The sequence below is a fragment of the Scleropages formosus genome, chromosome 15 (assembly GCF_900964775.1).
Source record: "Scleropages formosus chromosome 15, fSclFor1.1, whole genome shotgun sequence".
In the NCBI taxonomy this organism is placed as follows: domain Eukaryota; kingdom Metazoa; phylum Chordata; class Actinopteri; order Osteoglossiformes; family Osteoglossidae; genus Scleropages; species Scleropages formosus.
In genome coordinates this window covers 22,645,701-22,671,885 of record NC_041820.1, presented here as the reverse complement: position 1 = coordinate 22,671,885, position 26,185 = coordinate 22,645,701, and the positions used below count along the sequence as shown (strand labels likewise).

The 26,185-nt window shown below is 45.1% G+C and overlaps 1 protein-coding gene across 4 annotated transcripts in view; it reads left to right on the top strand.

The window, feature by feature from the left end:
- Positions 1–26,185, top strand: part of kiaa0586 (KIAA0586 ortholog) — a 139,526-nt gene that overhangs the window by 43,750 nt on the left and 69,591 nt on the right. For 3 of the 4 annotated variants that reach the window (XM_018764204.2, XM_029258352.1, XM_029258350.1), the window contains exons 10-14: positions 4,158–4,326; positions 8,075–8,274; positions 20,878–20,950; positions 23,011–23,188; positions 24,709–24,870. In XM_018764204.2, coding sequence (XP_018619720.2) covers positions 4,158–4,326; positions 8,075–8,274; positions 20,878–20,950; positions 23,011–23,188; positions 24,709–24,870 — 782 coding nt within the window. The remainder of the gene's footprint in view (positions 1–4,157; positions 4,327–8,074; positions 8,275–20,877; positions 20,951–23,010; positions 23,189–24,708; positions 24,871–26,185) is intronic. The other variant, XM_029258351.1, reaches the window with a different exon arrangement.

Sequence of the window (26,185 nt, the reverse complement as noted above, 5' to 3'; positions counted from 1 at the left end):
TCAGAGATTTTGGTCCATACTGACATGATAGTATGACAATATGGACCTTGTACTATTGCTGCGATGTACGTCGCTTTGGACAAATACGTCTGCTAAATGAATGAATGTAAATGTAAATGATAGCATCATGCAGTTGCTGCAGATTTGTCAGCTGTACATCCATGATGAGTATTTCCCATTCCGCCACACCCCAAAGATGCTCTTTTGGATTGAGATCTGGTGACTGTGGAGGCCATTTGAGTATAGTGAACTCATTGTCATGAGTAAGAAACCAGTTTGAGATGATTTGAGCATTGTGACATGGCGCGTTATCCTGCTGGAAGTAGCCATCAGAAGATGGGTACACTGTGGTCATAAAGGGATGGAGATGGTCAGCAACAATACTCAGGTGGGCTGTGGTGTTTAAATGATGCTCAATTGGTACTAAGGGGCCCAAAGTGTGCCAAGAAAATATCCCCCACGCCATTACACCACCACTACCAGCCTGAACCGTTGATACAAGGCAGGATGGATCCATGCTTTCATGTTGTTTATGCCAAATTCTGACCCTACCATCTGAATGTTGCAGCAGAAATCGAGACTCATCAGACCAGGCAACGTTTTTCCAATCTTCTATTGTCCAATTTTGGTGAGCCCGTGCGAACTGTAGCCTCAGTTTCCTGTTCTTAGCTGACAGGTGTGGCACCCGGTGTTGTCTTCTGCTGCTGTAGCCCATCTGCTTCAAGGTTCGACGTGTTGTGCGTTCAGAGATGCTCTTTTGCATACCTCGGCTGTAACGAGTGGTTATTTGAGTTACTGTTGCCTTTCTATCAACTCGAACCAGTCTGGCCATTCTCCTCTGACCTCTGGCATCGACAAGGCATTTCTACCCATAGAACTGCCACTCACTGGATATTTTTTCTTTTTCAGACCATTCTCTGTAAACCCTAGAGATGGTTGTGCGTGAAAATCCCAGTAGGTCAGCAGTTTCTGAAATACTCAGACAAGCCTGTCTGGCACCAACAATCATGCCACGTTCAAAGTCACTTAAATCACCTTTCTTTCCCATTGTGATGCTCAGTTTGAACTTCAGCAGATTGTCTTGACCATGTCTACATGCCTAAATGCATTGAGATGCTGCCATGTGATTGGCTGATTAGATATTTGCATTAACGAGCATAAAGTGGCTGGTGAGTGTAGACCTACTGCGCTCCGAGTTCGTCAGAATCTGGTGAAAAGGTAATAATGCCTTTCAACTAGGTTGAGTCCTTGGTGCCTCATATCATAGAAAAGGGTCTCCGGTGATTCCCACCTAGACAAACGCATTCAAAATGTCACGGGCTGAAGCAGTCGGTTGGTGGGAAAGAATGCTGGAGAAGCGAAAGGTAATGGGATTAAAGGCATCAGAAGGCACTTGTGCCATAGTGGTATGCGAGGAGCCCTTTTGGCACAACTGAGCTCACTTTGTTCCAGGGTGAAGCTGCTCCCATCTGCACAACTCTCGCTATTAGCAGATGGAAACCTGCAGAAAAAGCCCCCGGAATATGATGGTCATCCCAAAAAAAGACTTTCAGCTTTCTTCAGAGACATGCTTGCATTCTCCACCCCCCCAACAGTCCAGTTCCTGTCGTTCTTTGGCTCCTTGCCCACCTGTTTGTCGGGACGGCGTTGCTCTGTCCTGTGCTTGTAACACACATGCACAGCCCTCTCCCTGAAAGCAGGCCCTTCGAAACAGGAGCTTATTTAACACCCAACGTGGTCATGTCCTGCAGGTGTTCCCACCATGAACTGGACCATCCTTGGTGACTCCTTGGCATTTACTCATCCGTAAGTAGGTTGACTCATGTACTGTAGAAATAATAAGGGCCTCAAAATACTAAATGTAATGCAGTACCTAGAAGCCTGGAACCCAGTTACTTATGTATGTGCATCGAATAAACATTTTTATTTAGAAATAACCCTTCTATTAAACTGTCAAAGTACCCACACTCACCCAGAGACTCGTGACATGCTTGTCCAGATGAGGGTCGCTGTGGTTCAGAGCGAACCAGGAAGCCCAGGGCGCGGAGCTAATGAGGGGATACCCTGGGTGGGATGCCACTCCATTGCAGGTTGACTTTCACAGCGGCGCAGTGCAAAGCCATGCTAAAGTTGTGAGACAGCACTTACTGATTGAAGGAGCCTTCTGATGTCCTCTTTAATTTCAGCTTGTGCACCTTGCAAATACTTTGAAACGTAAAGTATGGCCGTAAAGGAAGCACTCGACCTCAGCCTCGGGAAGATGTTCTTCGCTTGCTCTTACAGAGCAAGAACTGTATCACCGTCTCTGCATCACCTAGGGGCGCCTGGATAGCTGTCTCACTGAGGTGTTGCCCTATCGCCCTTGTGCAACGCATTTTAATGATGGAGCCCTTGAACGGTGTGGGAAGCTGCACAGACACATTGTGACACATACACAGCTCCAGCTCAAATGTCCTTTTTTAAGAGTGGAAAAAAGTATGGGAAGAATGCACCTGATTGGAGTTTCCCTCAAATGCATTGCAGGAAAGAGAAGTGTCTTTGTACCATCTTGATGTGACCTCTGTCGGGTGTCCTGACCCTGGCCCTGACCCTGTCATCGGCGGTGCAAAACGGAGGCCCGTGGGACGCCAGCCAAGTGCAGCACTCTGGAAGGAGATCCCATAAATGCTGACTTCAGCCCCACACCCCCTCCAGCCACACGAAGGGCTCTAAATTTCCCTTCAGCCTGTTACCTGTGCCCGCTGCCATGTTTCCTTGAAGCCCATTGCCTTACGTGTGTGGCACTGAATGCTTTTCCCTTTAGGGACATAGAGCGGGTTGCTCACTCTTCTTACACTCCCTTCAGCTCATTACTTTTTCACAAACAAACAATGCGCAAAGTGTGTGTATGTGATCAGCCACAGGAAGTACTTCTGTGCCGTGAAAATGGCTGCTGTCAAAAGAATAATGTGACGCTTGCCTTCTGAGCATCTGTGGAGGTTGTTTGGGCAAATATCAGTTTGTTTCACCAGTAACTTGTGTTAGACACATTTTCAGCCTTGTAGCAAGTAAATGTAACTGTACTGGTTTTTATGGGACTTTAATAATTGTGAGGACAAGTCTCTTTAATGCTCACTGCGGTATTTCTTTGTGTTTAGTAAGTAACCGTGATGCTTTGTGACCATTTTTGTTCTTAAAACTGTGCAAAACCCCAGTGACAGCGATGTACTGATAGCATTTATTGGGTTTTTTCACCCTTTAAGTGCTGTCTAGCTGTGCCCCCAACCCCCCCCCCCCCCTTTTTTTAAAAAAAAAAAAAAGAAAAAAAGAAAGAAAGGCGACATTCCCTGTGCTCTTATGCTAAGTCTCATCTTGGTGCCACTCACTGTCATTCTTACATCCTGCCACATGCTGAGTGGCTTGTGGGTTTCAAACACGCTCTATAGTTTATTCCTTGTGTTTGTGTCGTCATAGTACTGAGCTCTTTTGGTGTACCATGGTGACACTGCACAGCAGATGGATGCTGTGTGTGTGTGTCCTTGGTGCCCTTTTTCCTGCTCCCTGAAGATGTATCACAGCTCACACCCCCTGGCTCATTTTCCACAAGACCCCTGCAAGGCCTGCGCACACTTTGCTCCCCAGTACAATACCATGGTACACCTTCTTCACTTCAGTCCATCAGTAAATCACTCGTGTCACAAAGAGCCGAAGGACGTGAAGTCTACATGTTTTCATGGCCGTACGTAATTCCACAAAGAGCATTCAATCCCGAGTGAATGATGTGTTCTCTTCATTCCAGCCCCCCATGTGAAAGAAGATGTGTTTGAGGTAGAACCATACTGTACATCACTGTGACTGCATGAATGATAATCAGCCAAGAAATTAAACTGTCTTTTTTGGGAAGACCTGGTTTGTGTTAATGTCCCCCTCCCCATTTTCAAATATGTGCACTAATAGAAGAGGGTGGGGAGGGATGCTGATTGAGTGCAGCCAGAGTGGGATGGGAAGGGGCGACTCCCCATGGTTGAACATGCAGTATATTAGCCGACAGTTGTGCTGCCGCTGAAGGTGACATCCTGACAAGACGGCAACGTGAGCGGCTGCCCACCCGCCTGCAGCGGCACGTCAGTATGCAGCCACGCTCGTCACATGGCGCCTCTTGTCTGTTCTCTCTCCAGGCCCAGGCCACAGCGGTGCACAGGGTCGCTTTCCACCTCCAGAGCTCGAGATCTGCCTGCTCTGGCACCGGGGACACCTACCACCCGTGCCTTGGCACCCACAGACCAGCGGGCCAACGGCGCTAACCAGGACCTGCGTGATACGAGCTCAGAGGTGCAGGTGAGGCAGGTGGGTGGTCCCCTGCAGTGCCCTCAAGGTGCCCACACCAAATGAGTGTCCTGTGCTCTGCTTTTTGTGTAGCTGGAAAGGGGTGAAAGAGCATGTCGCATGTAGGTTGTAGGCAACACCTTTGCGGCCAGCAGCAAATGGCGTACTGTTAGAGGCACAGTCAAAGGGCCCAGGTTTGAAGGCCTTCTGCTGCTGCTCACTCTCCAGCTAAGACTAAAGCTAGGCATTGCTGACACACCATACATCCTGTATAATATTGTATCACGCTTCATCTGCTCTGGCTCTGTAAGTGGACAAATCATGGTTAACCACTGATTCCATGGTTGTGACTCTGTAAGTCATTTTGGAGAAAATCTGAGTAATTAACAGCAATTAAATCGTAACTTGTTCCAGAAGCTAATTCTGAGAATTACTCTTCCAACTTGACAATGGGTCTTACGCCATTGTAGGAAATGATACACTTAGAATAGCTGGGAAAAGCTCTGTTGAGTGAAACACAGTATTGTAGGTACAGCTGTGGATGACTTGAGGGTAATGCACTTGAGTGGATTGTTTGATCCAGATGACTGAAGCAATGATGAGGCACATTTCTTTTGTGACCCTTTGCCTATCATTAAGTGGCTCATCTGCCAGCGAGCGCCATGTGCCGAGTACAGTGTTTTAAAGTGCCCATCTGTAACATGATGTGTGTGTGTGTGTGTGGATGAGAACGAGGCACAGATGGCAAAGACAATCCGTCAACGAAAACTGCGTCTTGACCGTTGTGATGTGAGCCAAGACAAAGTACATATTAGTGTCATCATGTTGGCGTAGTTGTGGAAACTGTCATGTAGGTGTGTACATATAGTGACTCTTGGGTGAAACGTTTCAAACGAATGTTTGAAGTTGGAATCGATTCGTGTTTTGTCAATGGGACTGTGGTGCGGTCTTGGGTGTTCGCCATGGCGCTGGGTGCACTGTGTCACTGGGTGATGTGCACAAGGTACGATGCAGCATCTTCCGCTACCCACAGTGCCCCTCCCAGTCACTACTTCTTCTGCTCACTCATCAAGAGACCTTTTTATCTTCACCAAATATGATGTGGCCCCTTTGCATGCTGTGTAGGTGCACTCCCAGTGACGGTCCTCCAGCTTCAGCGTCATTTCCGTATTGTCCACGACAGCGGCTGCGGTGCCATAGTGCAGTTATTGTCGGCAGTCTGAGATGTTTATCATTCAAAACTGCAGGGAAGCAGACCAGACCAGCATGGTAGCATTTGGAAAGAATCGTCTCATTTCGCCCTGTTTTACTTGTCATTATAATGGAGAAATAATAAATAGCATCCCATACGTCTTGGTTCTGCGTAAAAGCATTGTGACCCTGAAAGAGAAGAGGCGCTTTAATGGATCAGGTGTCATTAACATGTGGCTGTGATCAGTATGTCCAGGGCTCTTCGGCGATTGTTGCACGTTAGGCTTTCTCATTCACAGTGTCACTTTCCCGTCTTTCTCAGTCCTCATTCAGTTCAATTACATTTACATGTATTAACTTAGCTGACGCTTTTCTCCAAAGTGATACAATTATTGACCCATTTACACAGCTGGGTACTTTTACTGAAGCAATTGAGGGTAAGCACCTTGCTCAACAGTACTACAGCTGGAGTTGAGAATTGAACCTGCGACTTTCAGGTCCACAGGTAGCAGCTGTAACCCGTATGCTACCAGCTGCCTCTATTAAAAGGAATGAGTACGCAGAGGTCAGCGTATGCTGCGCATGTTTTAGGCAGTTGTTGGCCAAACCTTGGCGCGTAGGCCGTATATGTAAAGATGACGCTTCTGTGCGTTTTGTGTCCCCATGATCACCTTCTCAGTATGTTCTACCTGCAAAAGTGTGGGAAGGGATGCCTCCACAAATTCCATAGCACATTGTGTGCAGCCGCATGCCACATGGCTGCGTGTCTGATGGAACAGATGGGAACCTCCGCTTTGCTGCGCCTCTGAGCACACAGTGTGGCCATAGGAGTGGCGGCTGCCAGGGCCATCTCCGTTTCCCTATCACTCAATTCAATTAGGTCCACGCAGGTATTGAAGTTCCTGCATTTTCTGCAGTGTCAGCAAAAGAAGATGATTTCTTTATGAATGCAGTGATGTTGGCAGATCTCAGGAATGTCCTTTTTGCTGGAATAATGGCTTTGTTGCACTGCCTCCATCACTTAGTCGTTTCAATGTAGGAGCTTCATGTCATTTTGTATCACAAGACAAGGACGTTGTCCAAATGTTGTCATTAACAAGCCATTGGCCAGTTTGTCTTGAAGCGCCACAATTTAAGCAGAAGGCAAAGCTAGAGTGTGGTTGCGTGCTCTCTCCCTGACTCTTGGTGTGCCGTATGCAGTGTAAGGAGGCTACAGTTCTGTGTCTGTGTGCGCGCATGCCTCGATGTGCTCTCTCGACTTGCACTCAGCCCACTGCTGCTCTTTCTCTGAAGGGAAGAGAGCTGACCGAGGCCAGCAGCAGCGCACATCATGCTGCCTGTGCCCCGATCCACTATCTCTGTGTTGCTGCGGCAGGTTACCATGGCAACACCAGCCTTTCACACCTTCCCTCAACGTCTGCTCGTTGGGCACAATGGGCTGTGTTTACAATGCAGTGTTTTCCACTGCCGTTCATTACTTGCTCTGTGGATATTCATCAGGGATCTAATCTCTGTTTCGGGGGGAGGCCATACAACAGGGTAAAATGCAGAAAAGGTACTTTAAAACAGAGCCGTTCTTCATCGCTAATTAGTTTCTCTGAAAGGAACTCGTTGTGTTTCGGTCGGCTACTGAGGTTCCCTGAGTTAATGAGAAAAGCAGGATGTTGTCTTTACGGAAAAAGAACATCAAGGCAGCGGGACACTTTCTTCGCTGCTCATGTTGGAGGGCCGTGAGTCAGGCTCCCGTGCGGCCCACTGAGTGTAAAGCTGGAGAAGGAGTGGGACGTGGGGCCAAGTGTGGTGACTGCAAAGCCAGGCGAACCAGGTGCCTCGTGTCTTGGAAAGGAGCGGGCTGAGCTTCGGCGAAACGGACCGTCGCGGAGCAGTAGCACGGCCGATCCCCATCACTCCATAATCACAAAATTGGAGTTGAAAGGGACAAGATGGATGGTGTTTGCATGCTTACTGGCCCATGGCAAGAGTGGAAGTACAAATGTAATATGTTAATTGCATCACTCCCTCGGAATGCAACCAAGCCTAAGCAAAGACTGAAGGAGCCTCTATGTCCCATATTTGTTTTATGTTTTTACTGTGTTTAAATAATTTTGAAGTGCTCATGTAGGAGAATATGCTGCAAGGTGTTTCTGACTCGAGTGAGAGGTTGTGCTCTAAGTGTCAGTTTGTCCCCCACCGGGGAGCTGGAGAAGCATGTTCACTGAGCCTTCGTTCCACATGCCAAAGCTGGATGCCGCAACATGGGTTTGTACATTGCAAACTAGCACTTCATTTCCCTTTTAACGGAAAACATAATGAGAAATATCAATAAGAAAATGCCTTGAAAGATTTATACATTTAATTTAAAAAGGAAAAAAAAGCTTCCCAATTAACTTCAATGAATTTCACAGTTCCTGCTTGTTGACACTGACTTGTTTTTTTAATGTCATGCTGTGAATTCAGTTAAAAGTAATATTTACACAGTTGTTTGCATGAATACTGAAAGTTGCTTGGTTTATATTCCCAGGTGTCAATGAAAATAAAGGGAAAAAGGCCTGACATGAATAACTCATCTTATGTGCAGCCTGAAGAAGCATCCAGTGGCCTGCAGACCGCTGTGCTCCTGAAGAGCCGGCCTCCTCCTTCCGTGCTGGAGAATGCCCGCAAGGACTTCCAGGCGGCTCGCCACAGGAAGAAGGTTCTGGACGAAAACCTAGACGCCATGCGCAGGGCAAGGGATCAAGAGGCATTCTACTCCCTCTTGGATTCCATATCTTCTAGCAGGTAGTGAACGTGAGGCCTGTGACACATTGCTCTACTACAGACAGCTTTTGTAGCACCAACCATTTTAGTAGTCACCTGTAGTGCTGAAACTGTCATTAACATTACATTATAGGAGTACTGATTTATTTATTTTAATTTTCAGTTCTTCATTATCTAACTGCCAGTCTCTCTCTCTCTACCTCTCTCTCTCACACACACGCACATGCACACGCACTACGGGCAATTCAGAGACACCAGTCCATTTGAAATACTTGCCTTTGGACTGTGGGAGGCAACAGGACAACCTGGAGGAAATGCACAAAAACATAGGGAGAACATTGAATCTTTGTAGAGATTTGTCCAGGATTCATCCCATGTATGAACATAGAGCTCAGATGCTGTGAAGCTCCAGCACTACCTGCTGCATCGCTCTTATGCACTAGGTTTCATTATAAATTTTTAATGGCAAAAAATATGAGGTTTGCTAGTTAACATGAGGGCCTAAAAACATTTTTTGAAGATGTCATACTAATTATTTGTACTAATTTTTTTTTCCCAACCAGCAAACATATCTTTATATGTGAGATAACAGCAGTTAGAACAGATGCATTATGAAAAAGTTTGGTGAAACCATACACATCAGGTAATTTGCTGCAGTTTAATATATACTCATATTTTGATTCTATAATGAAAGCTATAAATGTTTTGGTATGGGGAAAAAAAAAACAGAAACCCTTCTATGGGAAGAGATTAAGAGTGTACTTTATCAGTGTGTGGGAACAAAGCAGCAGATATCTGAACCCTTGAGTGTCTGCTTGTATGTCAGGGTTTTATTTTTGCATGTCACGGCTTTATTCTTATTTCTTTCTTTAACTCTCTTCACTTCAGTCAGAGCACAGGGCCTTTTTATTCTTATTTAAAGATCAGTTAAAGGTTGGTTACCGGTTTGCCAGCGACACCAAGGAGTGGAACATGCCCTCTAGTCCTTTTTCTGAAGTATAGGGAGGACAGCTACAGTTTGCCAGTGTAGAGGTACCTAATCTGCCCTCCATGCAACATTGAAAGAGCCCCTGATTCATGTTAGCCAAATTGCAGCCCCTGTTTCAACATAGGGTTAAGGAGTTCCTCAAAGTGTTCCTTCTACCGCTTGACAATCTCTGCTGGAGTGGTCAGCTCTTTCTCACCTTTGCTGAGCACAGCATAGGCAGGATCATGGCTTCTCCTCTTAAGCCATTAAATCGCTTGCTGCAACAACTTGGAGAACGTCAAACAGTCTTTCTCCATGGCATCTCCGCACTCCTCTTGATGCCTGAACTTTTGCTTCATCAAACGCCTTTGCTGTAGCCCTCTTGGACTGCTGGTACCTTTCAGCCAAATGAGGAGATCTTCCTGAAAGAATTTTCCAGAAGTCTTCCTGCTCTATCTCAAAAAATGATTTATCAGACACTTAATGAAGTCATTAATGGATATTTTTTAGGCAATACATTTCAGGAATTGTGTTTTTGTTATATCCAGTAGACAACAATGAACATTCAATAATGAAACTGATGTTAAAAGAAAGGTGCAGAGAATAATTTAAAACAAGACAATTTACTGTAATGAACTGTTAGAATACTGACAAAATGAAGAAAAGAACAGCTGATTGTTAAGTTGTTTTGGGTGGAGGAGGCTTGGAGATCACTCTTGCTCTGCAACTGCACAGTTGAATTGGGACAAAGTGAACACAAGATGGGTAACCAATAGGAAACAGCTGATAGTACCATAGTACTAACTAGAGTACATTACTGCACTTCTGCTTCACTCACATGATGTGCCACTTTAATTTAATTTTGGACAAGCTTTAAATATATTTTGTTTTTTATTCCATAAATGGAAAAGTGGCTATCAAAAACCAGCAGCTGTAAGCTGATGTACCTGCCATCTGAGGCGGGAGGTCTGTCACAGAATGGTCCAGAAAGACCCCATTAGTACACATAGAAAAAGGGAATGTACCTTGGCTGGATTAGTGTTATTGGGAGCCACTTCTGTAGACTCACCTGGATGTGACGTTTGCCAGTGGGTGCTTGGTGTTTGTGTCACCGACACAGGCCGGTTGGGCTCTGCTTGAAATGGTGATGTGGACCCATCTTCCCAAGATCACCACTGCTTAGTTCATGAGCATGAAGCACCCTGTACTTTCTTTCCGTAAAGCTACTTGTCCTCACTTGGCCTGGCCTTGCTGTTTTAACTATGTCCCATTGAAATCTTTGATTATGAATGTTTGCATTGAGACTTTATAGTAATTAACTGAGATGAGCTATTATACTGGGTAGTTGAAGGGGTAAAGATTCTGAGTGTATTCCGGCAGATTTTCCCATTCTGTAAACTTATTTTTCATTTATTTATTGACTGCATGACCAAGGCACTCTGAATCTGTGTACATGAGGATGCTGATGGGTAGAGAACAATGTGCTCAGTGTGTCCTTTAAAGACCTTGGCCTCTGGGTTTTAGATGACAGATGACCCATGGTAGTCTTAGTATGATTTTGTTGGAGGATGTCGTGGAAGGAGGTAATTGTGCTAAAACACAACGCTAATTGTTCTCTGGCTAACAATTAATGTAATGGATATCCCAAACGGTGGTCATCTGTGAGCAACAATCTATAGTCTACAAGGCTCTTAACATGCACTTTGTCATTGACTTGTCTTCGGAGCATCCTTTGTCTTGAGCATAGCATTCACGCAGACTTGTAGTGGAACTTTTCAAGCCAAGTGGAAATTGTACCCCTTGCTGTGAACTCTGCTCATGTGTTTGGCTGAGCCTATTTGGTGTCGGTTGCAATTCGTTCAAAACTGCCTGAAGCCTTGCTGAAACTATTCTGGGCTTTTTTGAGGTTCTCTATTACTCTTGCTCAAATTTTAAGGTCAAGAGAGTAAACCTACACACCTCAATTGTATATGTGCTGCACATGTGCATTATTTTTGTTTTATTTTTATTGGTACTGCAGCAAACCAAAGCACACACATATCATTAATTGGGGAGTGTGTCAGTGAAATAATTACTATTGATATTGTGATGTGCTGCCCAGCAAAAGGAATAATGCTTCTGCAATAATTTTTCATCTTGCTTCATGTTTAATTACCTCCAGTTGACATGTCTTAGAGATGTCTTTGTGTCCTTCTCCTCATTGTCAACTATAATGGCTTTCCTGCTCACATGTTGGGTAGAACGAGGTGCCCTTATTCAGGTGACCTGGAATCTTAATGTCAAAGCTCTCCTCCATAATTACCGTTGTCTTTTTAATGCCCTGTTTAAATATCTCTGGCTCCCATCACAACAGGGCAGAATGTGAAACAGCTGCTTGAAATGGAGCATCTGAGAGAAGAGAGAGGATGAACTGACAAGAACAGGACTTTAATGTGAGAACCTACAGTGGCACTTGATTGGCAGCAGTTCTGCCAGAGGAGGGCGAAGGCAAACAAAACATTAATTTTAATTGACACCTGTCAGGAAGGTTAGGGTTAGTGCTTCACTGCACCTTGCCCAAAGATTGCTGTAAACAAGTACAACAAAAACAGCTGCTTGTGCATGGACCTCAAACTCATTAATTAACTTTTCTGAGCTATTCATCACTTTCCAATTGCATTATTTGTAACGAATGAACGAATAATTTGTAACATGTAGCGATCTGCTTTCATGTCTGTTGTAGAATAATTTCTAAAAATGATGAATATGGATTTTCAGTGTGGCTTTATTAATTTATGCTCTCCAAACATCTAAAAATGCCAATATATGTACCAAATATATCATGGGATTCTAATGTAATATATGCATCACATTTATGTCTTCTATAGGCACCGAAACTCATACACAATACACACTGCCATTAAACAGTCCTACATGTGATGTCCAGCATGACCATGAAAACTCTGGAGGAATGTTTGGTTTTACTGTGCTGAGATTTCGTCCATATACCTGTTCTTTGCTCTGAACTCTTGTACTTCCTGTACTTCAGTCTGCCTGCCTTTGCATTCAATTTAAAAGAGAATCCAAAATGCATTGTTGCCTGACGGAGAAGTGATGCGAAAGCACCTCGCTTGACATGGATGTTTGCATCAAACCCAAGGCTCTACCTTACCCAACATTTGTGTCTGTACGGGGCCAAGGAAGAGTCAGTGAGAAGAAAATTAGGAGCAGTGCTTGGGCTGTAGTGGTGTCTTGGCCACGAGATGGACTTCAGTAGGTATCTTCTCAGGGAAAAGTTATTGAGCCTTTTTTGTCAATGAATCTTTTTGCGGAACAATATTTGCTCTTTTCTTTAAAAGAAAACTTTGGCCTTCTTTGCTTTTTTGTACCGAATGTACTAAATAAGCCCTTTAAAGACCGAAAACGCATAAACTTTTTAAAATGGGAAAACTGTAAAGATTAGTTTCAACATGTAGCCAAGGAGGGCAGCTTGTGTTGGTCCCTGGGATATTTGTAGAGTTGACTGAAAGCAGCCCACACCAGAGAACAGAGCACACACACCAGATTGCAGCCCCACTCTAATATCTGGTGATCTCATTAAAGCATGTGAACATATTCCTGGTTGGTGCACAGGAAGTGCCTTCTGTTCTTTAGTGTGGAGGTGTGAAGGGAGGCCAAGTTGTGTATGGATGGGGCTGATGCTTAGACTCCTGCACTGCAGCTGCACCTTCCATTTCTTTTGGACAAACAATGCTGCTGTTGTGTCTTGGTGCCAAAGGAAAGGCCATTTATGATCATCCTACTTGGAATCTGCACGAGTCAAGTCTGCTGCATCACCATGACGACCTTTATTCGTTCACACCAACATTTTGCTATACCCTGGGCATAGTGCAGTGTAGCTGAACACAGGTAAAGGGAAATAAACTCATAAACATGCTTACGGTTAGATTTCTTAATACCATGAGTTGAGGGAGTTAGCAGAGGGCACTTCTCTCTCATGCACAGCCCTACAGCTGAAGCCCTCCTTGGGGTATCTGGATCTCACTGAATGACACGGAGGTGACTGCTTAGGAAACACTTGACGTGGTGGTGTAAAACTCCAGAACTACTTACAGTACATCAGTTGGATGTCCTTAATTCAGCTCTTCGTGAGCTGCACATAATGTGTTTTTCCTTACGTGCCCCAACACCCTCTGTACCCCACAGTAAAGTGATAGCGGAGGAAGGTGAAATGATTGGGATCATACAGGCTCTACAGCACCCGGGGGGTAGTCATGTCATGTCATTGTCCAAACCGCTTGTCCCACCCGGGGTCACGGGGAGCCAGAGCCTAACCTGGCAACACAGGCCGTAAGGCCAGAGGGGGAGGAGACACACCCAGGACGGGATGCCAGTCCGTCGCAAGGCACCCCAAGTGGGTCTCAAACCCCAAACCCACCGAAGAGCAGGACCAGGACCAACCCACTGCACCACCACGCCACCGCACCCCTTCTCTGGGAGGTAGTGTGACATCCAAATTTTAATAATAGTGCCATAAAGATGGGTCTTTAGTCTTCTCTGAAGCTCCTCCAAGACAGAATAGTAAGTCACTGAAGGATAGTGTGGCCTGAGTTCATTGTGCCTACATTTCCCATGTTAGTTAAGGTGATGCTAGTAGTGATCACTGCAGGAAGTTCACACCGTGTGCTCATTTACCTTTTTCCTGTCACCTGTTTTCCTTAATGCAGTGCATCCCTTGTGCAGAGAGGAAGCCATGGATGACTCTCCTCTTCTCCACAGGCCCCAAGCTAAGAGGATCATTTCTGGAGCACAAAGACAAAAAGTACAAAGCTGTCAGACTTCCATTGATTCTCACGTCTACAACTGGGTTTCTGAGTTGGGGGTGTGGTGGTGCAGCAGTTTTGGCCAGTGCTCACATGTGGCGGGTCCGGGGTTCTGCTTGGGGTGCCTTGCGGTGGACTGGCATCCCATCCTGGGTGTGTCCACTCCCCCTTTGGCCTTGAGCCCTGTGTTGCTGGGTAGGCTCTGGCTTGCCGTGACCCTGCTTGGGACAAGCGGTTGTTCATGTTGGTGGGTTTCTGAGGTCCTGTGCGGTGGCTTCTACAGAAATCTGCATAATTGGTTTCCATCCCCATCACATCATACATTTTAGAACAGCCTTTCGGAAGAATTGCATGAACTTCTCATAGCGTCCTTTCACATGCTTTCAGACTCTGAGCACTGCTGTGTCCTTGCCTCACTTTGTCCTTAACTATGTGACGAACCCAGCTGAGCTACGAGATTCAGTTTACTGGCATTTTGCTTATAAATACTTCTAAAATAAAGTGTCCTGAAATGAGTCATGGTGGCCTTTATGTTTAAATGCCAGCGCTGTGTGTGGGGTCACAGCTACATAAAGTACACACAAGGAGCAGTGTTATTAGTGGTAGGAGCTCTAATAATGAAACGTTGCTGCTCTGAAGCCCACTAAGCTCACTTGTCAGTCTTGATGCCAATTAGCTCCAAAATGGCACCTGCAATCATCACTCGCTCTCCTAATGCCATGGCATGTAAACACAAACACACTGATTAATTTGGCTGCCTCTTCCTTGCCTAATGGCTTTGCTCTTTCCTCCAGTGTAAAGGTCAGGGGCCTCAGCACCAGATGCTGTCTGTTTCCGCAGGTGGAGTAATGTGGCAGGGGTGGGCTTTACGTGGCCATTTGATGAATCTATTGCAAAACGGGGTTCGAGTGCGCTCTTATGCCCGGCATTCATTTCATGAAAAGATTAATGAAGCAATCAGCAGTCCTACAGTTCTTCATGGCTCCCAGATCCAACTTTTAACGGCAACTCCCTCATTCCCACTCCGTCTTCTCGACACATTACAGTCGTGTTTTCCTCACTTCTGTTTGTACGTCACTCAGGTTTTTACTGACTCTCTGTGTGTTTTACAGCTTCTTTCTAGAGTACATTGTCCATGGAAACCATGTGAGCTGATGTCACAGAGCTCTCCTGTCACACTTCCCTTGCTGGAGGAGCACTGGGTGTCTTAGTGGTGACCGGTCCCCCACAAGCACAAAGACCTCTAAATCTTTTGTCATGGCCCCACGTCCAGTGTTGGAAGTGGCACTTGTCTCCGTGTGTGATATTTAGAGAGTGACTCTGTCACTGAAAACCTTGTTTTTAATTTTCAGATGAAAAGATTACCTTTTTTTTAAAAAATCAGTAACACAATTGTTGCTTTGTCCCTAGAATGCAACATACTGAACTTGTTTTGTGTTCTTCTGTTTTTCGCATGCTTCCAGTCCATGGAGTTCCTAGTTTCCAGTCACACTCATGTGCGTTCTTCTCAGCGTTCTCCTTGCCACTTGAGAAAGAGGTTCAAAAACGTCCCTTTCGTATTGGAAGCAGATGGAGAGCGCTGTTTTCGGCTGCTAATAGTCAGTTGTGAATCAGATGATGGTTTTAATTTTTGTCGCTATGGTGCACACTGATACCATGAGCATGAATCGTAACCGTAATTTAACTTTTGTCGATGTACAGGAACAGTGATGAAAAATGTCCAGAATCAAAAGCCACAAGGTTCTTGGTGCTGGATCCATTTTGGTGGAACGGCCTCCCTCTGTTCCTCAGAAATGAGATCCCTCTCAACATTCAAGAAGGATCTCAGAGCAGACCTCTTTTGAAACCATCTCTTCTCTGAACTCCTGTATACTCCATAAACACTTCACTAAATTATCTCTTTAAGAAAAGTTCTCTCCACCAGTTCTGGATGCAACTACTGCACTTTTTTTCTGAGTTGTATCTTGCTTCATAGAAAAGCATCTCATAAACGAATTAGATGTAAATGTAGAACAATTTCTTTTAAAAAAGTGTACCTTCTCCTCGCATTAGTATGAAGACAGCCTTCTGCTGTTGCCTGTGTTGCAGTCCATGGAAGTCATGAGAACATATGGATAGACAATTGTATGTAAGGTGAGCAGTGAAAGGCTGTAATGGTCACTTTGTCCAGTTGTAATGTAAATGTTTGGATTAGTGCTACTAATATCCTTTCCCAGCACTGTTGGGTTATACAGAGCGGCAGTGGGTGGACTGGTCATGTGGAGCTCTGATATTATAGATGATCTGTACCTTTAGCCATTGGTTTGGAATTTTGCCCTGAAATGATGTATTGGTATGAAGAAACATCTGTGAAGGGTAAGTGACTTTGAACAACATCAAACTGTCACGCATTATTAGAAGAATAGTGTGAGCTGTGAAGTAGTGAGGTCTGTGTTTAAAAAAAAAAAAAAAAAAAAAAAAACTTATTACCTGTTTAATAGCAAGCCTGATGTGGTTGTAGTTATAAGTGGGACTGTAAGTTTTAATCAGTGCAGGCTGATAGAATTTGTTTTGTTGCCATGGTAACAGTCACATGCATGACTCAGACAGGAAAGAGGTGCTGAACATTCTTTGCACCGTGAAGTACGTGGCGTGTCATGTTTCCACTTCACATGGAGAGTCACAGGTAGACCTTTTACACACATTGCTCAGCTGCTGAGCACGCAGACACCCCTCACAGGTAGCTGTCATATGTGAGCCAAGCTCCCCTCTGCTCTAGCCCCGCCCTCATCGCCCCACAGCCAATCAAGATCTACCATGTGGTCTGCCCAGAGATAGGGGCTTCCGTTGGAAGGCTGCCCTAGCGATTGGCTGCCTGTGTATCTCCGTGGCGACCTGCCTTCTGCTTCCCTGCTGCCTGTGCTTGGTCTGCAGCATCTCTGCACCTCTGTGCACCTGTGTCTCAGTGAGCTGGACATGTCCTACTTGCAGCCTTGCCAGTGTTGGCAGGTCTGGCCTCTTGTACAGTGCCCCTGAGTGCTGGGTGTGCGAGCACACACACACATACACACGCACACACACACCATGATGCTGTGGACTTGGTGGACATGCATAATACGTGTCACTGTGCGTATGTTCGGACTTGCCTTTGTTGGTCTCTCTCCACACCATCAAATTGCATTTATTTTCACCGGGAGATTTTTCTGAGGTAATGTAGTGCTGCTGCAAGTCGGATGTATGAGGAAGTATTTGCTCTGCATGTTCAGAGCTCTTCTGAGCCTCTTTGCACTCTGCACTCTCCATTTTTTTCCTGTATGATGTGAACACTGATGGAGGCTGATGGGATGCAAATGTTTACTGTGGCTAAGTTTGTTCACTTTTTGCTTTCTCACAATTTATATTAAATCAAAATGTTTTTTTGGGAATTCTGACCATTGATGAACACAAAACACTTTATACATGTACACACACACACTGTCTGAAACTGCTTGTCCCAGGCGGGATCGCGGCGAGCCAGAGGCTAACCCAGCAACACACAGGGCGTAAGGCTGGAGGGGGAGGGAACACGCCCAGGACAGGACGCCAGTCCGTCGCAAGGCATCCCAAGTAACCCAGTAAACCTAGTAAAGTGTTATTACTATAGAAAATATTCTAATACAAATGTTGCAAATACTTCTGTCACTTCCAGTTTTTACTTTTAATACAATACAGTAATACCCCTCACACATCCTTTATGTTGATCCTTCAACTCAGCAAAAGAAATAATCATTGCACCGAATACTTTCTGAAAGCAAGACATACTGTATGCAGTAATTGTTTTAGACTTGTACTGACTTTATTTTCCTTTATCATTTACTCTTATTGACCTATTTACTGCTCTTCATTATATTATTTATTCTTTCTTTTGTATTCTTTCACTTACTGCTGTGAACTACCTGTTGTAGAGAGTTCTTGAGTACCAGGCGTCTTTGTTCAGTACTGCGCATCGAGTGACACTAAAAGGCCTCGATTTGCTGTTGTTTTAGGAACAAACTGGTGAATTGGTTTCCACCTAGTGAAGATTGTGCACAACAGTGAAACAGTAAAACCTTTGTGATGGCTCATTGAGGCTCCAGAGAACCTCCGATTACCTCAAACAAGGTCAATTTCAACAAGACATTGATCATGTGAATCACATGTCTTTTCTAAATTCGACGTTAACTATGAATCTGGTATTAGCTCCTCTCTGCTGCTTTGTACCTTTGGCAGCTCCACATGGAACAGAATAGCGCTGTTTCTAGCTTGGCAGTAGCTGCAGAGACATGTTTGTGGCATGGCTTTCAAATGATCCTGTGACGCTCCTGTGCACCATGTGCCACTTTCCAGTTGACATCAGCAGAACATAGTCTTTGTCTGAACATATTGCACTATTTCAGTTTAATGTGTCTTTAATACTGTATGTATCTTTTAGGAGGTCCCCGAGTACTTCCACAAGGATGAGTCTGAATTGTAACTGGGCTACTGTGTCAGACTCATCCTTGCGCAGAGCCACCACCTGCTCGCTTGATCCGATCCCATCATCACTCCTTTAGAACATTTCCCCGCAACTCTCCTCCTTCATCTCTACAATCATCAACTCCTCACTCTCTTCTGGCTGTTTCTCAGCTGCCTTCAAAACCGCTCTAATTTCACCTCTGTTAAAAAAATCCTCCCTGGACCCCAATCTGGTTGAAAATTACAGACCGGTCTCTCTCCTCTCCTTCTTGTCTAAAACCCTAGAGTGGGTGGCCAGTGATCAACTGTCTGATTTCCTCATCCAGAACCATCTCCTTGATGGTTACCAGTCTGGTTTCAAAGTTGGTCACTCCACTGAGACTGCCCTTCTGGCAGTATCTGACGCTCTCCAAGCTGCTGAAGCTGCCTCCCTCTCCTCTGTCCTCATCCTCCTCGATCTGTCTGCAGCGTTCAACACTGTCAGCCACCGGATTCTACTCTCCTCTCTTAACCGCCTTGGGATCAAAGGTGCAGTACTAAGATGGTTTGAGTTCCTCCTCTCTGACAGATCTGATCAAGTGGTCTGGCAGAGCTCTCGTTCTACTCCTCTGCCTCTCTCAACCGGTGTTCCGCAGGGCTTGGTATTGGGTCCTCTTCTTTTCTCCATCTACACCTCCTCCAGTCATAGCCTCCCATGGATTCAAATACCACTGCTGTGCTGATGATACCCAGCTCTCCTTTCCACCTGGTGCGTCAGACATCTCCGCACGCATTGCTGCCTGCCTGTCGGACATCTCTTCATGGATGTATGATCACCACCTCCAACTCAACCTCTCCAAACAGAAATTCTTTAACTCCCAGCTGGCCTGTCCTCCTGTCGATCAAACTGGACAACTCACTCATTTCGCCTAGCTCCTTCGCTAAGCGTCTGGGAGTAACGATTGATGTGAGCCTGTCATTCTCTCAACATATCGAAGCCACAACCCGGTCCTGCAGATACATAATATTCGTAGGATCCATTCCTACCTCACTACTTACTCCGCCCAACTACTTGTCCAGGTCATGGTGACTTCCCATCTGGACTACTGCAACTCTCTCCTGTGTGGCCTTCCTGCTAACGCCATCAAACCTCTGCAGCTTCTACAGAATGCTGCTGCACGAGTTGTTTGATTTGCCAAAGTGCTCCCATGTATCTCCTCTACTCTTTTCTCTGCACTGGCTTCCTATAGCTGCCCGAATCAAATTCAAAACCCTGGTTACTATGTACAAATGCGTCAATAGAACTGCTCCCAGCTATTTACAAGACTTAATCAACCGCTACACCCCAGCCAGGCCCCTTCGCTTGTCTACTTCTGCTCGCTTGGTGGTCCCATGCACGAAAGGTAAAGCTCGGAGGTTCTCGGTTCTGTGTCCATTGTGGTGGAATGACCTTCCCCTGTTACTCAGAACTGCGGAAACTCTGTCTACTTTCAAGAAGTCTGAAAACTCACCTTTTCCAGATCCACTTTGCCCAAGATCTCTCCAGCTCATTTACGGTGTAACTGTTCACGCATCGTAATTCCATAAGCATCCCCGGATACAACCTTTATTCAGCCATTACTCTGACATTCTTCTTGCTTATTTGTGTATCTTATAATATTTAAAAAAAAAAAAAATTGGTGGGTGGGTATTGGGATTTGTCTATCCTGTGTTTTATGCACCTACTCGATTGATGAACCTCAGTGCAGCAAGTCATCATCATCATCCATCAGCATTACAAAGGCATAAAAAACCTTTGCTTACTTCCATAAGTGAGTGCGATCACAAATTGATTAGAAATGGGTAGGGGGTGGGACTTCAACATGTATCACGAAAGGTGTGCCATCTGGTGCAGCAAGTGGTAGGTACCGACTAGGTTTGCTTGAGACTTTCATGTCTGCAGCTATGTCTCTATCTCTTAATGTAATGCATAAATTGTACTTTTTCTGAGATGTACGTCACTTTGGACAAAATTGTCTGCTAAATGAATAAATGTATATGTAAATGTGTCACTTGGCGTGAGAGCCGTGAGCACATTGAGAGCTGTGCCACTGTGCCACCGCACACTCACCACATCAGCATGATTCTGTCCCATCACTGCTATGGCTTGGTCATCTTGCTCATCTGTGAGGGAACGAGAAAAGCAGCAATAGTCCAGTACACCAACAGCTGAATACTTATTTATAAAAAAAGTATAATAAGTGCAGTTTTCTCATTTCAATCATTTCTTCAACAAAGAATGGTTTCTGAGTAGGCGAAGAGGTGTCATTCCCCCCCAACCCCCCTGAGTTCTCACCTGTGTGTGGGTTGAGTGGAAAATTTTGACTTGATGGTAGTTGATTTCAGCCCCTCTTTGACCTCCACACCTCTCTTGCTCCTCTCCAGAGATCTCAGTGAGAAGATCAGGATCAGGAGGACTGTGGACGCCTGGATGTGGCTTTCCAGAAAGGGCATGCGGGTGAGTTTGCCCGAATCCCGAGGGTTTTTGCATGTTCATGCACCCAGCAAGTGCTTTCACACTGACTCTCTTGGTGATCACAGGAAACTGTTTAACACGTAAAGTATGCTGTCCTTTCTCCAGGGGTCCATAACCTTATCTTTGTTCTGTGTGTAATTTGTTGAAAAACCTTGGAATGTGGGCTCTATCCTGTGCTCCACACCTCTCATACCGCCATGGCACTTTTGCCCTGTGCTCTTTACTGTAGCATTAGGTACAAAGTGTGTGTGTGGCGCACCAGACAGGCTGCACAACGAACATTATTTTCTCAAGTGGAGAAAAGACAACATTTATACAGTTTATTGTTCAAGGAGTTTCAGTTCAGGCAACAGAAAATGGAAAAATGTCCCCTTTACCTTGGTAATACAACCAGCCCTTTTATATTTACATTTACATTTACTCATTTATCAGATGCTTTTCTCCAAATCGACATACATCTCATAGAAAGTACAATTTGTGCATTATCTTAGGAGAAAGAAACATAGCTGCAAATGTATAATTCTTCAGTACAGATAGTTTGTTTCCTTCACCATATGCACCAATGTTCATCACACAAGTAGCTGCATGAAACTTTACCAGAGTATTGCCGCTACCTAATCACCTTTGTAGTTGTATTTCTTTTTTTTTTAAACATTGCATTGCAGGAGCGCGTCTGTAAAGGATTGATCCAAGCATGATCATGAGCAATTATAGCACACATGAACTTAAGAGATCATGGGTGAAGTGAGTCTGGAAGAGATGAGTTTCAAGACCCTTTTTAAATGAGGACAGAGATTCAGCAGTTTTGAGCGAGAGGGGGAGGTCGTTCCACCACAACGGAGACAGAACCGAGAACCTCTGTGCTTTACCTTTTGTGCATGGGACCACCAATCAGGCAGATGTGGAAAGGCGTAGCAGTCTGATTTGGGTGTAGGGAATGATCGGGTGTTGTAGATATCTGGGAGCAGTTCTAGTGATGCATTTGTAGACAATAACCAGGGTCTTGAATTTGATTTGGGCAGCTATAGGAAGCCAGTGCATGGAATCGAGTAGGGGAGATACATGGGAACACTGGCGAGTGAAACACAACTCGTGTAGCAGTGTTCTGTATCAGCTCTAGAGGTTTGATGGCAGTAGCAGGAAGGCCAGACAAGAGAGAGTTGCAGTAGTCCAGACGGGATATCATCATGGCCTGGACAAGTAGTTGGGCAGAGTCTGTTGTGAAGTAAGGAAGGATCCTGCGGATGTTATGTAGGATGTATCTGCAGGTCTGGGTTGTGGCTTCGATGTGCTGAGAGAAGGATAGACTTACTCAGTCTTCACCCAGCTCCTTTGACTTTAAGGCTCGACCTTAGTGCTAACTTTTAGAAAGAAAATATAAACATGTAAAAATTAATTCACTCATTGAAATCATGTATGTATGCTATTATGAATACCCGTAGAGTAGTGTAAATTAAAAAGCCTGGGTGTCGCCATCAAATGAAGGTCAAGTAACGTCAAACCGTATCTCAGGCCCTTACTTCTTGGAATCCGGAACACCACAGTTGGTACTGTACAAGATTGATGCAGGCATGGATGAATGAATGGATGGATGGATGAATGAATGAACTGATTAGTTCATGAAAAGAAACTAGTGTTAAATGACAAGCTAGGAATAATCATTTTTATTGCATGATATAAAATGTTAGTGTTATAGTTGCCATGCCTAAATGTTATATTTATTTAGATGTTATGCAAACAAGAATAGAATATAAAATATGGGGAATGTGCTCCTTCCAGTGGCACTTTTATTGTGTGGATATTAGCAAGCTGTGTCTGTCCAGTCCTGCTCAGTGTCACTGGCTCAGGATAGGAGATCTCTGGTCACCTCTTCTTATATAGTATGTTGTGGTAAATGCTCTGTATGCAGAGGATCATTATCTATCTGTGCTAATAGTCACCTCATTATGCTGATGTTTTGTTGTGTTCTGGATGTGAGATTTTCATTGGATTTCCCCATCTGATGAGTATTTTTTCTCCACAAACCTTAAATTACACTCCAGAACACACCTTCAGAGACCAAATGTGTGAAGGAGGCTGAGGAGTACCTGAAGAATATTTATGGGAAGGACCCATGTAAGAGCAATGAGAGCACTCAGAAGACCAGCCCCTATTTCAGGTCTACTTCTCACTCTCAGAAGTCCAGAAGCCTGAAACCAAGAGTTGTGGAGAGGGTGAAAGGTGAGCAACTCCTGGGGGTATCTTTGGTCCTTTGCTTCCTGGTTTCCCAGACCATGTTCTTTGAAGGTGTGTTGCTCGCTGTTGCTTTTGTGATTTACTTGTCAACCCCCCGCAATGTGAGCTCTAGAACCAACAAGAGAATCTCATTGCACAATGTACTACCCCTGGTGCCAGTTATGACCATATATATGTTAATATCTCTGTGTGTGTTTGCATATTGGAGTCATTGCAAGGAAACTAGTTATTAATTAGGAACCCTAGATGGCTGCCTGTAGTCTCGCAAATTACGGTGAAATGCAGCAAGGAGCTCAGCTTATAATATGTGCATCATTTCACTTGATATCATATCCCCCTGGGAGCCCTTCAATGAGTGCTTGTTTCTGGCCTGTTGCTCACTCCAGCTCAATCTCCACGCTGCACTGACCCTGGCATCATACTCATCATACCCATTGTACCCATCGTGTGTTAGAGGCTGTGTTGCAATTCTTACCGTCGCTGCCAGCATTGGAGACTGACTGCTTGTGAATTCTTAAATTTGCTTGGTTTCCTATGAGTGTGAGCCTCAGTGCAGTACAGTATATAGCATTGGCTAAACTCGCTTCTTTCTTCTCTGTGATTGCTTAGCAAAGCAAAAGCAGAGTGGGACAGCCTCTACGAGTCAAAAGTCGGGACACACCTGTCTTTCATAATTTTAAAGACATTTAGATCTAAAGGCTTAAATGTCAGGCATTTGTTTCTAAGATAAATAAAATAAGTGAAGTTGGTGCTTAAGTATGAATGTGTTTCCAAAACAAAAATTTTAAATTTAAGAAATATTTTGTAAGTCCCCCAGCAGTGGTTTTTCTTTAGATCTTTAGTGAAGTTCACAGATTGCAAATGTCATCTGACCTAAAGCCAGTGGGATGCGTTGGAGGAAAGAGTGAAGGAAACGCAGCCCATGTCTTGTTTGCACAGTCTACAGAGCTGACTAGATTAGCATTTCGCTACAGGTTGTATCAGTGTATAACTGCGTACGTGACAAATAAAATCTTGAATCTTGAATAAGTGCTCAGCACATGTGGGATCTTCTCCTAGACTGTTGGACAGGTGTCCCAGGTGGCTCCTTGTGAAGCTCCTTGACAGAAAGCCAAGAGAGTGCAAAGCTGTTGTCAAAACAAATAGTGGCTGCTTTGGACAATCAGAAATATTGCACTCATGTTTTGGTCACTGCATAATTCCATATTTGTTTCTTCATAGTTCTCATACCTTCACTGTTACTGTCAAGTGTAGGGAGCAGTAAAAATAAAGAAGAACCCTCCTGAGGAGGTGTATCCAAATTTTTCACTCGTACTCTGTGTGTGATGCAGACATGAAGAGTAACAAATGCTGTAAATTGCACTTAGGGTTTCCTTGTTCCACACATGTGATATGTGTGCTTGTTAAGAAGTTATGGGTGAATGTGTGAAGTGAGGATACTGGGATGAAGCCCAGGCAGCTACACACTGAGTCTGAAGGTGTTTTGTCTTCTCTCTGTTCTGCAGACATCACGATGCAGTTGAGGCACTCGAACACACATGCTCGGCTCCACAAGCAGCACGCCGAGCGGCAGCATACCTTCACACGCTCACAAGGGGAATGCTCGGACCTCCAAGAGCCTCACCGTCCTCTGGAGGGCTTTGCCATCCCTGTGGCCATTCCTCTGTGTGAGTCCTGTGTGTGTGTGTGTGTGTGTTCCGTACCGCTCAGTGTGTGTCTGTGATCTCGGTGTCAGAGTTTTAGAAACAGTCACTGCCATGTTTGCTTTGCTGGGGGGTACGGGTCTAATTAGTGTGCAGGATCCCCATTGGCGTGGCTTTGCCACACACCCTGCTTCCTTGAGTCACTTCAATGTGCCGTGTAACATGCTCCTTAACAAGCCTCATTAAAAGTGTGTGTACGTGGGGGGGCGCCACTGAAAGGTCATTTGGCCAGCTCATTGCTCTGAGCAAAGTAGAGGGCTGTCAGACACCCAATGTGAAACTTGTGCTCCTCCTCAGTGGCACCGAGAAAAGGTTTGGGCAGAACATTTAATTGGACTGACCGTTTTTCTTCCTAGAGTTTTATATCTTTTTCTTGTTCATCGAGCCACTTCTGTAGAGTCGTACTCCCTTTTCCTTGTGTTTAGGGGCAATGCTTTGTGTACCTGTACAGAATGTTTTACTAAACAGTAGTGATCCTCAGACTTGGTGTCTTGGTGTCCCCGTGTGTAGCTCTGCATTGGACTGGCACTCTAAGCAGTCGCCCTTTATTCAGCCATGTGGATGAATGGCATGATCCAGATGGCACTGAATGCCTTCAATGACAACATGTTTCCGTAGTTTCTACTGGTCGCAGAACACCTGAGATTGTGAAAAGATGTGGCAGTTTCATGGGGACTTGTTCAGTGTCTCGGAGCTGCAGTAACTCCTCTGATGACGGTGGACGTGTACACTACTCTGCCCTTCTTAGGATTTCTTCAGCTACTCGGTTCACGTGACGCATATATTGTTTCAGGTCTCAGAGGAACATGATGTGACACAGATGTGGCTCAGCAGTTTTCCAGTACCTTCACTGTGACTGGCATTCCTTTCACTTAACAAAGGCAGAAGGTCAGAGTTTTGTAGCTGGAGGCGGTGTTTGTGTCAGCGGCACTTCAGTCATGAGCTTCGTTCGGTGAAGGGCGGTGAGAAAAGGCGCCATTGACAAGGAGGAACTCGCAGCCAGTAGGTGAAGGTTCTCCCAGAATAGACACAGTGTTAATCCAGGGCCAGAATCAGCTTGCTTGCATGATTTGGAGCTCCATAGTGAGCATCCTGAGCTGGGCTTCTATAAGCCATTTATTTAATTGAAAGTCTTTACAGGTGGCAACTCAGGAGGACAGAGAGCAAAGTGTGTAACCGCTTGGGCTGTGTGAGCCCTGTGCCTGGTGCCAGCTCTCCTAACGTGGCCTGCTGGGCTGCCATGTGGAGTCTGGAAATGGCAGCGGCCCTCAGTGGTTGT